Consider the following 14,974-nt stretch of genomic DNA (forward strand, 5'->3'; position numbering starts at 1 on the left):
CCCCTTAGGTCCCCCACCTGTGTCTGCATTGGGTACCCGCACCGAGTCCTCAAAGTGCAGGATCCCAAATTCTGGGGTCCTCAAGAGTTCTAGGGCAAAAAAAAAAAAAAAAAAAGATCCCTATCTCCAGATGTGTGCATGTGGAAGGGGGTGTCAAATCTCAAGGTTCTGGGAAGGGACACCCCAGAGGTGTCAGAGACCAGGGCGGTGGGGGAGGGCCGAAGCCAGAGCCGGAGGGAAAGGGAGGGGTAAGGAGAGAGGGGAGGGGAGGGGGCTGCCCGCGGGGGGTTGGGTCATTGTCTTTTAGAATTTGGGAGCCTTTGAAAAGCCGTGGGCCCTCCCACCGCTATTGTGCGGGGGAAGATGTAGCAGCCTCTTCTCCGAACCACCCCTTTGCCTCCGGACTTCTCTGGGGCCAGCAGCCGCCCGACCTGGGGCCCGGGGCCACGGGCTCAGTCGACGACCATGGGCTCGGTGTCCAACCAGCAGTTTGCAGGTTCGAGATTGCGACCTAGCGCGCACACCTTAGGATGCAGGGCGCCCAGGAGCTGGACAGGAGGGAGGTGGGGAAGTGTCCCACACACTTGCCCGCCCGCGGGACCCCAAGTCCCTGCCGGCCTCCTGCTTCTCGGGGCTGCCTCCGGCCCAGGGAACCCTGGCGTTCCAGTGGCCTGTGCGCCTAGCCTGTGGGGGCGGAGGGAGAGAAGAGGAGGGGCCTGTCCCGCCGCGTGTGCACGGGCCACACGTTCTGGGAAGACAGGCAAAACTTTCGGGGCAGCGGCATCCTCGGGGTGAGCTCGGGGAGGCCGCCAGGACAGGTTTCTTCTCGCCAGCTGCCTGGTGGCCGCCTCCTCCTGGGTGTCCGCCCGCGGGCTCAGCACCGGGAGCTCGCGGCCGGGTCCCCGGGGGGGGGGGGGCGGCCGGCGCTCCCACGGCCCCCAGCTGATCAACCTGGCCCTCCCTGTCTCCAGGTGGCTGCGCCAAGGCCGCGGAGAAGGCGCCCGAGGAGGCGCCGGCTGACGCGGCGCGGGCGGCGGACGAGCCGCAGCTGCTGCACGGGGCCGGCATCTGTAAGTGGTTCAACGTGCGCATGGGGTTCGGCTTCCTGTCCATGACCGCCCGCGCCGGGGTCGCGCTCGACCCCCCGGTGGACGTCTTTGTGCACCAGGTGAGACCGGTTCTGGCAACTTTGCTGGGGGGTGGGTGGGGGCGGACAAGGCTACCGGGAGTTGGGGTGCAGGGCTGTGCCCGGTGGCCTCTCCGGCTGGGGTGGAGGAGATAAAGGACCCTCATGGTGCGCCCCTATCGTTGCCTGGACGCCCCGATTTTGAGTTTCGAGCAACTACGGTGGGGCGAGGAGGAGGCTCCGCTGACCACCAGCACCCCCTCCCCGCCCCCTTCCGGGAACCCCTCCGGCTTACCACGTGTCTATTACCTCTTTCCCCTGGGAAGGGAGCAGGGGGCAGGGAGGTGACCCCATGTGGTAGAAACTAAGGTTGTATTGTGCTTGCCGGTGGGGGAGGGCGAGCAGGCCGAGCAGAGAAGCACATGCCCAGCCTGAGCCGGGCCTCGGCGTCCTGCGTGCTGAAGGTCTGAATATAGTTTACGGGGGGCAGGGTGGGTAGTTTGCCGTCCCACCTACGGGCGTGAACCTGCGCAGCCCCCTGTGTCAGCGCAGACCTCAGTCAGGTGGCCGCCCAGAGCCAGGTCCCGCGGCCAAGGTGCGTTTGGCAGATCCCGGAAGGATCAATGTCCTTTCCCTGGAGGTCTGCTTACGGTCGAGGACCGGCAGGCACCTCTGCCGTCCTGCCTGGAACGGAGAGCTTAGGGGCCCGGGTCCTCATTCCCGGCTGGGCCGACCCCGGGGAGCCCTGAGGTCGGGCAACCCCAAGTTCTCAGTTAAAGGAGAGCAACGCAGTAGGGAGTGAAATTCAGGGTCGAGAGGCCAGGCGGCGGAGGGAGGCTGGCCTCTGGCCCTATTCTCCTCAGCTTGGCATTTATGGCTGCAGACAGCCGTTGATTGCTGTCCCTAACATTCCTAACCCTAAACAAGGAAGAGCCTTCGGGTTTCCCTGTTCCCCGCCTTCCCCTTTCTTAACATCCTACGGGCGGGTTCCAGCGGTCCCATCCCACCGCGGAAAGGAAGTTCCCGCTACTCTCCTTTCCACGTTTGGTTGTTTAAGGCTGGACCAGGAAAGAATTGATAATCCCTGGCCCTGGAGCTTGACACCCGGGCCGGGCAGGGAGGGGTTACTTCAGGGAGGTTAGCTTTAGGAGCTGTGGGGGAGGGGAAAGGAGGATGTGGGGATTAAGAGTTGGAGCCTGAGGGATGGCGTTCTTGAGGGGGAGGGGTGGGGAAGGAGATGCTGGATGGACGGACTGGTTGGAGGCTGCTGGGAAGTCTGAACACTGCCCTCCAGTCGGGAGGTAGATTTGGGTTGAAGGAATTTGGGGCCAGCTCTTTGCTGTTGGTGTGCTGGGGTCACTGGGCTCCTGAAACAGGCTCACTGAAGGGACCTGCACCAGCACCCTTAATTTTCTTTCACACCCTCCACCATCGCTATCACCACACTGCTGGTTTCTGGGTGGCTGGCTTTGTGGCCCCCCGTCTCATTTACATATGTGAATGATAACCCACAGGAAGTAATTGTGAGAGAGAAGGGAATTGGCCTCTTTAGATCTATTAAATCACTTTATTACAGGAACCAGCTCTGAATGGCCCTCCTCTGCGGGTGGCAAGCCTCCACGGCTCTTCCATTTATCTGATCACCTGATCACGGAGATAAAAATATTTCCTGGTCTGGAGATGGGCCGGGCAAGACAACTTATCCAGTTTTGGGAGGCTGGGATATAAAGGAGATCCAACCCTCTCATGCCACTGAGGAGAAAGTACCCTGTGACCTGAGGTCCACTGGTGTTGGGACAAATGTAGGTTCCATGGCACTTGGAAAGCTATCGGTGTGACTGGAGGAAAAGGGCCATCTTCCATACGGACCAGCTTGGAAGTCTACATCCAAGTCCATATTTGAGGTTTTTGTATGTTTACTTTTCTTTTTTTCTCTGAGAGATGGTCTCACTTAACTGGCCGCCCTGGAATTTGCTCTGTCAACCTGGCTGGCCTCTAACTCAGATATACCTGCCTCTGCGTCCTGTGTGTTGGAATTAAAGGCCCACAACCAAGGGCACACATATTTGAAGAAGTGCCCTTCTAACTAACCTCCACCCTCCACTCACTGTAACTGTTTTACCACAGCTTCCTGCTGGCGCTTGAGCTGGTGAGAGATCCAGCAGTAAGCTGGGTGGCTGACCCTCAGAGGTCTCCTCAGGAGGACCTTGTAAACAGGATACTCTCAAACACTTAATTTGCTTTGGAAGGGTGGAGGTAGAGAGGGTAAGAAATCTTTTATCGGAGCTTTCCATTCTTCAGCTGCTGGGCCCTAGTGATGGGGTAGGATGGGGTGACGGGGGGGAAGTTGTCTCAAGATGACATTTGCCGTGCCATGGAAAGGAGAGGGGATCAGGGAAGAGCCTTTCAAGATTGAGGTGATAAAGTCCCCGCCATCCTGTTAGCTGCTGTCCTTGTGCCAGTCCACATACTTAGGATTGCACCTTATACTCGTGTAGGCAGCCTGTACCATATATACAGCCAGGCTGACCTGTAGTTGGGCAACACTCTTCTGCTTTGGCATCACCGGTGCCCGGCTTGAATGTGTACCTCATTCTGTTCCCAGTAGGCTGAGGGTGAGGGGCTATGAAACAGGTTTCTGTAACACCCATTTTTTTTTTTTTTCTTTTTTCAGCCATAGGCCTTTAGATCTTGAAATCCGTGTCTGGAATTAATTAGTTGTGAAAATGTCTCTATATCTTGCCAAATGTCCCTTGGGAGGCAGCATCACTTCTAATTGAGAAAGAGTTAGCAAGGTATTTGTCAGAATTGTTAGAAGTCTGACCACTTCTAAGTTTTGGTTTGACTCGGGTTTCCTGTGGTTCAAAATGTAAACCACCAAGATTTGTAGAAATTAGGAAATAAAATTGTATTGGTTTTCAGCAGCTCCTCGGAACGAAGTTTTTGTTTTTAAGCAGCCAGGCTCTTTTGTAGCGCAGGCTGCCCTTGAACCTTCTCCATCCCTCCTCCATCCCCAGTTCTGGAGCCACAGGTGCATATAACCTTCTGGCACAAATAGATTTTTATTGGCTTTTTGGCTTATAGGAAAAGATTATAAAATATATAGTTGACAAAGAAACTAAGTTTTGTTTGGAAACAAAAAAAAATTCATTATTGACACTGAAATTTGAGCCTGAGTGGCTTGGACACCTTCAGAAAATGTCTGAGGGATACAAAGAACATCCTCTGAGAGTCTGGGTTAGGGCAGCTGGGTTGAGGGGCATGTGTGGAATCTTAACCTTCTTGGTCTGTAACACCTGCACCTGGTTACTGATGCTGCAGGCTGTCTCAACCAATGTGGAGGAGAAGAACTTGGCTGCCTGGTTGACCTTATATACATACTTGATGGAAGTGAATGAGTGCAAAAAGGAAAAAAAATGAGATGATGTTACACCAGTGTCTTTGGAGGATGAGGAGTAGACTCTGTGTCTTCCACAGGGGGAGACATAGGGAAGGGGCCATTCCTGGACTGGCTAGGATGTGGCCTGGCAGCATGTTGGGGGTCCTCTGAACTCCAGAACTTTGGCTTCACCTTGGAATCAAACCCAGGACACTACCTGCCATTCCCATGTCAGTGGGAAAGGGTGGCCTAAAAATGTGTTACTTTTGGCAATATGAAATATTTGGCATCCTCTTCCTGAGGAGACAAATTTTCAGAGAACATCCTGGGTAAGGACTGCCACCATTCCAAGCAAAGTTTTGGCCTTGTGGGTGCTGGTGTTGCTGTGTGCCACGCACTGGCAGTGGTTTTCAGTGCCTTGTCTGGGGTCGGGGGCACAGCAATTGCTCAGACATTCCTAATCAGAAGTTAAATGTCATATGATTTTTTTTTTTTTTTTTTTTTTTTTTTTAAGAAAAATGTCACCTGCGTGAAGAGCAGGTCTTTAGTCCAAGTCTGGGAGTTTGGAGCAGGAAATACAGTCCTAATTGTACGCACCTTTTAGGCATGATTTCATGTTGCTGTGAGGAACCAGCATGATGGCCTTTTTCTACGGTTGTGGCATAAACTCTGGGAAGCTTTTCACTCCCGTTCCCGCCTTGCACTCCTTGCTCATGGCCCTGGGTGAGGGTGGGATGAGAAGAAAGCGCCCTGCCTTTACAACTCCAGCTTCTTGAGAATGGAAGGGACCAAGAAAACCCTTGAGGAATGCGGTGTCCCCTTGGTTCAGAGCTGGAATAGGCTGATGCACCACCTGGTGGACAGCAGCGGAGGCGTTTGGCCACCAGGCGGAGGTGAATGGCAGTTAACTTTAGGTTGGGGCCACTGTGTTAGCAAACGCTAAGCCTCCAGTGTAGAAGCTCGGGTGAAGCTTTGCCACCATCGTGTCACCACATGTGAACACGACTACTGAATCTTTAAAATTAAAGGGTATTGTTGAGGAGTTTAAGTAAAAGTGTATGTAGGAAAAGCGATCTCCGACCTGCCTTGTTGGAGCTTGCTGGCCAGAAAAACCCAGGCTCGTGGCAGCCTGCCCAGCACTTGTCCTTTCTCGTTACCGTGATCAAACGCTTATTTTTATCTCCAGCTCCTCCTTGGAGCTTCTGTCCCCTGACTCTCCCAAATACATACTTGGCTGGTCTCACTTCATTAGGGTCTGTGATCAGCTTTCTCCTCTTGAGTAGCACCCTCTGGTTGTGATCCCGCAGGGGTCTGAGTTCCTAAACCAAGAACCAGTCAGAGATATGCGTGGGAATCACTCAGACCTGGGCTGGCCCTGGGTGTTAGAGGAGAGGGCCCCTGTTTTCTTTCAGTCCTGGTAAACCAGGTGGAGGGAAATTCTCTCAAAGACACAGGGTGCAATGGATGGTGTGTGGGCGCTGGAAGAGACTGGATAGCAGGAGCTGTAGCTGACAAATGAGTCCAAGAATCAGAGAGCCTTTGCTTTTTCAGTCCAGGATTTCTTAGGTGGCATGCTGGTGCTGGGCTGGGGTGTTTGATGCGAGGCCCGGTGGGGAACTGGTCAAAAGAAAGAAGCAGAAGCCAGGAAGTGCTGTAACTGAAGAGGGCAGTGGGGGCACCAGAGAGGAAGTGCTCTAACTGTTCTTAGAGTTCTCTTCTCTTCTCTCCCCCCCCACCCAGTGGCCCAGCAAGCTCTCCACCTGACTAACTGCAACAGGTTGGAAAAGGAAAATGGGGTCCCTGCCCTTCTTCCCGTTGAGATATTCGTCTGTTGAGGGAAGGACTTGGCCAAGGGCGCTGTGGCACCCTCTCTAGTCCACCCTGGAGGTATGGGGAGGGTGGCGGGAAGGAAGATGGCTGCTGGTTGGCTAGCTAAACTTCCCCTTCCCGAGGCCTGGCTAGGGAAGAGGTTCTGAATTTATTCTTCTCACCCTGACCATAGTGGGGAGGAAGGAAGGAACTGGTGGGGTTTGAATGTGGGGGAGGGCGGGGGTGAGCCATTCTGGGGAGGGGGGTATCTGTGCCTTGGAACTCTAGGAATCTGACGACCAGAACCAACCAGTGTCAACTCTTTGTTCCCCGGGGCTGGGCTCTATTGGGGGAGCTCAGGCCATGCCCCTCCCCCCAGGCCCTTTTATTTTTGGAGGGGATGGGGAGAGAGGGGCGGGGCCCCGCTTTGTGTGTGGTTGGGGGTGGACTGGGGGGCGGTAGAAGAATTTCAGGCTCCTTTTAGACGCTGGCCCTGGGAGTCTGGCCTGGTGGGCCTGCACACTGATTACCTATCTGATAAGAGAAGAATTCAAACTATGTTTTAGAAGGGAGTGGGGGAGGGGATGGGCAGCCACCCCTGGAGACCACCACTTTAAATCCTGCCTGGCCTTTATGTTGAGGTGCTTGCAGGGGCGGTCTCCGGCAGATCTCCAGTGGAGGAGCATCTGAGGGTTTAGTCAATCTCCTCGCCCTACCCACCCACACTGTCCGCCAGGGCTTCCTAGTTTGTAGGTGTGGGTAGAGCGGGGAGGATGTTACTCTCAGTGAACACGACCTCTGAGAGGGCCTTGGTTTGGGGTTTCTTGTTGTTTTGTTTGCGTTCCTATGAATGATTAGTAATAAAAGCAGAGCTTGTCCCAGTGTTTGAACACTTGGCTCTTAGCTGTTAACCTGTCTCTATCCAGCGTAAAAGGTAGATAATTGGTACACCCTGAGGATTTATACATGGCTGCTGGAGTGTTAACTGCAATTCATGCATAAAACCTCACAGCACAACCATAAAACCAGGATAGATACTCCATTTTACAAATGAGTGAGGAGGGAACAGGCTCGTAGACAGTTCTTCTTAACTGCTTATCTGCTGGATCACAGCTGGAGCTGGGAGGGGCCCAGCCTAGGCTGGAATTGCCAGGGGAGAGGCAGTTCGGTCTGGCTCCTCTAGTATCTCTAGCTAGCTCCTCTTGGCTTTTTAGGAGCGGTTTTAGCATGGTTTCTGTGCAGTGGGGTGGATCCTTTTGAACATTGTATTACTTTTATTTCCTGTTTTTAGGTTTTACCCCCTGTTCACCTCAAACTGAGGCAGGAGGCCATCACACCCTGGATATTCCTGTGGATGTAAAACACAGAGGGGGATCTGGGTAGAGGATAGTATATGGCCCCGGGGTCAGTCCCAAGCACCCTTCATAAGATGCGAAAGAACATACTTCACAGTATTTCTATGATGGGACAATCAGAAGCAATCACGAAGTATTTAGCTTGAGCTCAGCAAGTCTGTACCCCTCAGAATCTGGACCTAACCGTCTGCTTAGGTCAAAAGGTACTGGGGACTCCGAGGTGCCTACTATGGGCCTACAACTGTTACTCCAGCATTCAGGAGGCTGTGACGGTGGGAGAGCGCCAGTTCAAGACCAACTTTAAAAATGAGCAGGCCCATGAGTTCGGGCACCCTGGTCTGCATAGTGAATTCTAGGCCAGCTAAGGCGGCATAGTGAGAACCTGTCTCAAAATTTTAAAAAATAATAAAAGAAAAGGGAAGGAGAAACCCATTGCCTATCCATTTTTTGAGGACTCTTGAGGCCTACTTAGAGAGCTCCCATCTTGATGAGCCTGGAAGGTGGATACGGTGCCCAGGTCGGTGCTCTTCACCCAGTTCCCTGGATGGAAGTTTTGTTTTGTGTAACAGCCAACTAAATTATAGGGTCCCACCTGGCTGAAGAGTCCTAGTGAGAAGTATTCTACCAACTAGAATACTGGTGGTGCGTGTTAATCCCCTCAGATGTGCGCAGCCTGGTGCACAGTGGTCCCTTTCGTCTCTCCGGATTCATTTCATTTTCTCTCTCTTTGCATTTGTGCATGCAGCAATAGGGCCTCTCCATAACCACGTCTGCGGCCTGGAACTCTGTAGACCAGGCTGGCCTCGGATCAGAGGCATGCACCAACACGCCTAGATCGTTTTCTTTTGGGGGGAAGTGAGAAAGAACTGTCTATGCCAGGCAAGCACCTTACCATGAGTCCCATGTCCTGTGGTGACATAGCATGCTCTAAGGAAGTGCTATCACTAATGAACAGCAGATCTGGTATGGGGTGAGGTGACAGCCGTGAGCTTAGGGATTTTTGGTTCTTCTGATGACTAGTGTTCACTGTTTGCTAGCTGCTTGTACCTAGGTTTTGTAACTTCTGGTAAACCTGCAGTGTTTCCAGGTTTCCTTATAAACTGTTCTAAATCCCTATTTATATTTTGTTTCCTATTGTCATTCCAACTCGAATACTTTATGATCTATTTGTCTGTGGGCATGGGCTTGTGGTTCCAATTGCCCAAGAAACTAATGGCAAGAGACTCTGCAGCTGACAAATTTGAAAGCAGCTTGAGTACAGCTGTTTAAAAAAAAAAAAAAAAAAAAACAGCAAAGAATAAACAAACCTACCTCACTGCCCTGCAATGCATGTGTAATTGCAATAATTTGGAAGCTGAGGCAGGAGAATCATGAATTTGAGGCCAGCCAGTGACATGGTGAGATCCTGTCTCAAACCAGAAACCCATACTTCATTAATTCATCCAGAAGTGTGCCAAAATGAGGTGTCAAAATGTGGAATGAAAAACAAAAACAAAAAAAAATTTAATACTTTTTCAGTATGTACACGTCTGTCTGTCTGTTTCTATGTGTATGTGTGTGTGCGCATGTGCTACAGTTAGCATGTGTGGAGGTCAAAAGACCACTAGTGGGAATCAGTCCTTCTGTCGTGTGGGTTCCAGAGACTGAACTCAAGTTTTCAGGCTTGGCAGCAACTGACTTTACCACCTGTGCCATCCTGCCAGCCCCTTAATATCCTTTAAAATAAATGTCTCACTTTAAGTGTTCTGGCCTTGAAGAAACTCTGTGACCCAGGCGGCTCCAGTCCCAGCTGGTACCTTGTGTCCAGGCCCCCCCGAGTGCTGGGATTGCGGGGTGGGTATCACCATGTCTGGCCCCCCTAAGTGTGTAGTAGCTTTTTGAAGATTTGTCTGATTATGTCTGACTTTCATGGAGTTTTGTTGTTCTGTTTTGAGACCATGCTGGCCTTGAACTTGCCTGAATGGTGCTGTGTCATGATTCTGGCCTGCAATGCTTATTCTTAGCAATTGGGTTTACTTGCTTTACATGTATTTTGAGCCAGGCAATGGTGGGGGTGGTGCACGCCTTTAACCCCAGCATTTAAGGGGCCCTGAAACTGACTCCAATTTCCAGTAACGTTATCTTTGTGATTTCAAACTTAAAGATTACAGAACTAGACAAATTTTCTTATAATCGTCCCCCAGATCCATCCATCCATTAATATTTTGCTCTTTTAGCTGTATTTTCATCTCTGTATAGTTTTTGCTTTTTTGGGGGGGAAGGGCAGGCAGGGGGAGTTGGGGAGAGGTGAGGCCTCAGCATAGGGTCCCTATACCTATTATAGATCAGGCTAGCCTCCACCTCAGAGACCTGCCTGCCCTTGCCTGCCAAGCACTGGGATTAAAGGCTTGTACCACCTCACGTGGCCCAGGTATATTATCTCAGTAACCATAATACAGCATTCAGCATGGTTCTGTCTAAGAATTTTACTGTGTATTTCTTAAGTCCATGGAGGAGCTCTCTTGGCTGTGTTTATGGGGACCCTACAATTCACTTGCTTATTGGGGGTTGTGGTTTGTCTTTTGAAGCAGGTCTTCTCATACAGTACACACTGGCCTCAAACTGGGCTGAGAGGTATGTGCCGCCGGGCTCAGCTCTGGGTTCAGTTTTCTCATTTGTGAGATGGGAATGCCGTCCCTTTGGGTCCTGTCTTTCAGGAACAGGTTATACTTTTGCAGTTTCTTCTTATGGTGTAGCAATGGAAGCAAATAGTAAAAGCTCGTGTTTCCATTTGACAGAGTAAGCTGCACATGGAAGGTTTCCGGAGCCTCAAGGAGGGTGAGGCAGTGGAGTTCACCTTTAAGAAGTCTGCCAAGGGTCTGGAATCCATCCGCGTCACTGGCCCTGGTGGCGTGTTCTGTATTGGGAGTGAACGACGGCCGAAGGGGAAGAACACGCAGAAACGAAGATCCAAAGGAGACAGGTACCGCCCAGAACCCAGCCCGGAGGGTGGGTGCGCTCCCTCGGGCTGCCACTGAAGACAGTGGCCACTGAAGTCTAGGGTCTATGGCAATGTAGTCATCCGTGGTTGGCTTACAGTTCGCGTGGGAAGTGAAGGGTACCGTGACTGCGTGGCTGATGGGGAGAGACGGTATATTGGTTTTCTGCTTTACTGGCACTCCATTTATTCAGTTAATGTCTGCCTTTTTGCTATGGGGCTTAAGACCTTTTAGCCTCCAAAGAGCTAATATAATTTGGCTTTAAAATTTTTTGCCAAGCAGTGGTGGTGCATGCCTTTAATCCCAGCACTTGGGAGGCAGAGGCAGGCAGACCTCTGAGTTCAAGGGCAGTATGGTCTACAGAGTGAGGTCCAGCACAGCCAAAGCTATACAGAGAAACCCTATCTTGAAAAACTAAGGATAAATAAGTGAATAATAAAGAATTTTGCTGGACATGGTTATGCGTGGCTTTAATCCCAGCACTCAGAAGGCAGAGGCAGGCAGGCAGACCTCAGTGATGTCGAGGTCAGCCAGGTCTACAGAGTGAGTTCCAGGACAGTCAAAGCTACACTGTTCCCTCCCCCCCCCCCCAAAAAAAAAAGGCAAAAAAACCTCATTTTTTAGCTAGGTCTGGTGAGATGTGCTTGTAATGCCAGGACTTGGGAGACAGACCAAAAAAATGATCTCCATTAGTTCAAGGCCAGGCAAGCATATGTGATGAGACCTGTCTTAAAAATGAATAAATAAGGACTGAAGAGATGGCTCCGTGCTTAAGAGCACTTTCTGCTCTCACAGAAGACCCCATGCTCTACTTCACTGCTGGGATCTGTTTTGTTTTCTTAATCTTTTCAAGTTGATGTGAATCTACAGATCACCTACATGGGTCACCAGGACGGGAGATCACCATAGTGATGAGCATGGATGAAGCTGTCATCCTTTAAGGCTTCAAGCTTCTCTTGTCTTTCTCTCACCCGTTAACCATTTTGTCTTTGTGCCAGGTGCTACAACTGCGGTGGTCTAGACCATCATGCCAAGGAATGCAAGCTGCCACCCCAGCCCAAGAAGTGCCACTTCTGCCAAAGCATCAACCACATGGTGGCCTCATGCCCACTAAAGGCCCAGCAGGTCCCCAGTTCTCAGGGAAAGCCTGCCTACTTCCGGGAGGAAGAGGAAGAGATCCACAGCCCCGCCCTGCTCCCAGAAGCCCAGAACTGAGGCACGGGAGTGGCAGCTATTCTTTTGCTATGGGGGAGTTTCAATCGGCAGAGTGGAGAAAGTGGGGATTGGGGTGGGCTGCGGGGAGCTTGCACTGTGTGTGTCTCAGGCCGGGGTTCCCGGTATCACCCTGTCTTTCCTTGGAGTGGTGGAGGGGGGAAAGGGTGAGGCAACGGAACTCCTACTAAGCTCTATCTAAACGCAAGTGAAGGCTTTTTCGGGGAGCCACCTTAGAACCTACATCCTTTTTCTGAGGCTGTAACATGCTTTTAGAAGTGGCTGGGGTAGGGAGGTTCTTTTGTATGAGTCTGTATGATATTTCCCTTGCCAGACAGGGTGTGAAACAAGTGTAAAACCAAGATTAATGAACCTACCCCCCCAAGCTAGTATGTTCTGTGGGAGGAACTCTCAGGAGCAAGGCAAGGTTTTTTTCTGTTTGTTTTTGTTTTATTTTGTTTTTTTGTTTTCCACATCTTGCTTACTCATAACCCAGTCCCGGGATGCGGTGCTGCGAATGGTCTCTAGCAATGGGTTGTGATGACAGGCAGAGGGTGGTTGGGGGACAACTGAGACCTGCTGGTCCTACCTCACTCCCAGCCCTTTCTGGGCCAATGGGATTTTAATTTATTTGCTCCTTTGGGTGACTGCACCTTGGGTCCCGCTTTCTCCAGGATGCCAACTGCACTATCCGTGTGCGAATGACGTATCTTGTGCATTTTTTTTCTTAATATAAATATTCGGTTTGTATTTTTGTATATTTTAATCTAAGGCCCTCATTCCTGCACTGTGTTCTCAGGTACATGAGCAAATCTCAGGGATAAGTCCGTAGCAGCTCCAGGTCTGCACAGCAGGAATACTTTTTGTTTTGATCACCATGGAGACCAACCATTTGGAGTGCACAGCCTATTGAACTACCTCATTTTTGCCGATTACAGCTGGCATTTCTGCCATGGAATCCTTAAAAACCTCTGTCCACCTTGAGGAATGTCTCACAGGTTTTAATTGAGCTGCCCTATGACTTGATCTGGTTTTGGTAAAAGATAGGAAATCAGTCTAAACAGAAAAAGGTGGTACAGAGACATCAAAAGGCTGGACCAGGTGAAGGGCACAAGAGTAATTTTCCACACCAAACCCATCCTTTGCCAGACTAGTCTAAGCCTGCCATGCACAGAGGGTATGAGCGTGTGTGTGTGTGTGTGTGTTTGTGTGTTGAGTTTTTTTTAATGCAAATTTATGAGGATGGGGTTTTTGTTTGTTTGATTGCTTTTAGATACTGGGGATTGAACCTTGGGCCTCATTTGTGTTAGGAAGTGTTCTGCCACTGAGTTATCCTGGTGGGGATGCAATTTAAGATCTATAGATGCCCTTATTCCCACCCTGTGCTCTCCAGGTATGGGTATGTGAAAGAAGGATTCAGATCCTAAGCCAGTCACAATCCTGGCTTCCAGAGAGACAAGCGTGGGCCTCTGTGGCAAGTGTCCTGCCCTGCTTCAGTGTAATGGTTGATAGCTAAAGAAAAAAAAGGGGGGGGTCGTTTACATGCTGTGAGATCACCACAAACCTACCTCACTGTGTTGAAACGGGACAAATGCAATAGAACACAATGGGTGGTGTGTGTGTGTGTGTCTGATCCTGTTTCTCGTTTCCCACAAATGCTGCCCCCAACCCCTAGTTAATGTATTGTCTGGCCCTTGTAGGACTTCACTGTTTCTGAGTTGGTGATTGCTAGGTGGCCTAGTTGTGTAAATATAATGTGTTGGTCTTCATGTTTTTTTTTGGGGGGGGTTATTGTTTACAAAACTTTTTGTATTGAGAGAAAAATAGCCAAAGCATCTTTGACAGAAAGTTCTGCACCAGACAACACCAAATGTGGGGCCCTATTCCTCTCCAACTGAGCCTCTGCGACCATGGTTTCCCCTTCTGTTCTCCTCATCCCCTTTCCCATTCCGGACCACATTCTCTGACCTTAAAACAGCTCCTCTTCGCTCTCAATGTAAGAAAACCTACACTCATTTACTTGGAGCATCTCTACAACTCTTGAATGACCCCATGTAAAAATTCTGAAGAAACCATGAACCTCATTCAGCTCTTGTTCCCAAACTCAGTCAAGGGTTTTGCTTGGTTGTTTGAGACAGGGTCTTACTCTGTATTCGGGGATAGCCAGATTCTTGGCTATCCTCCTGCCTTAGCCTCCTCAGTACAGGGATTGCAGGTGAGTGAGACACTTAGCCCTGGCAAGACCATTTCTTGGTGTGCTTTGCCTTTGGATGCTTCAAACCAACTTAATCGGTAATCCTTAGGTAGATCGAAGCAATTGTGGGGCCTTCTATATAGAAAGTGGAACCTGAAGACCAGAAAAGGGAATATGAATGTATAGTCAGGTCACTCAGGAACTTAACGCCGGTGCAAGAAACTTATGTCAAAGTGGCCACAAGATTGTTACTAGGAGACGGACGAATGTAACTCCATGTTTACTGCTAGAAACCAAAGCTTTGTGAGAAATCTTGAATTTATGGGGAGGGGGGAGGTAGGGTGGGAAAGTGTGTTTTTATCTGTCCTTTCCCTGATCCCTTCTCTTTCCTGAACTGCAGGAGACTAAGCCCCCTTGGGCTTTGGTGACCCCACCACTGGGGTGTTTATTTCATGGTGGATTTTATTGTACCTGGGTACTAATATTCCTATCATATAATCCTTTTGTAACACATGCTGACTTTACCTTCCCTTCTCTTCCCTGGGAAAAAATAAAGACTTTTTGGCACTCAAAAGTTTGGTCCCGAAGCTGTTCTCTCATCAGATGTTTAGGGTGCTTTTCTCTTCGCATAATCCCCACCGTGGACTGGGAAGTCACGGGACCATTAAGTTTCCCCTTCCCACTTTGTTAGGGATGAATCTTGAAAGTTCAGCCCTTATAGCACCTCATTACACTGGATTTTTGTTTCTAGTTAAGGCCTCTTGTCCCTTCCTTGGAAGCTGCCACATTCAAGAGGGGATTAGAGGCCTGGCATGCATAAGAATGGGGACGCCTATGCCACTGGCTGCGATGAAAGGCTGGGGCCAGGGCTTAGGGCATGAGACCCTAATAATACTTTGTCCTTTACTCCTCAAAGCCCTT

General features: G+C 50.5%; 1 protein-coding gene across 1 annotated transcript; it reads left to right on the plus strand.

Moving 5' to 3' along the window:
• The first annotated feature begins 465 nt into the window (after positions 1-465).
• Lin28a (lin-28 homolog A) lies at positions 466-14,547 on the plus strand. The gene is made up of 4 exons (XM_060378652.1): positions 466-496; positions 960-1,168; positions 10,447-10,631; positions 11,646-14,547. Exons 1-4 carry the CDS (start codon positions 466-468, stop codon positions 11,860-11,862), a joined length of 642 nt encoding a protein of 213 aa, XP_060234635.1. The 3' UTR covers positions 11,863-14,547.
• Positions 14,548-14,974: the final 427 nt, after the last annotated feature.

This window comes from Meriones unguiculatus, chromosome 3, assembly GCF_030254825.1.
Source record: "Meriones unguiculatus strain TT.TT164.6M chromosome 3, Bangor_MerUng_6.1, whole genome shotgun sequence".
Lineage (NCBI taxonomy): Eukaryota > Metazoa > Chordata > Mammalia > Rodentia > Muridae > Meriones > Meriones unguiculatus.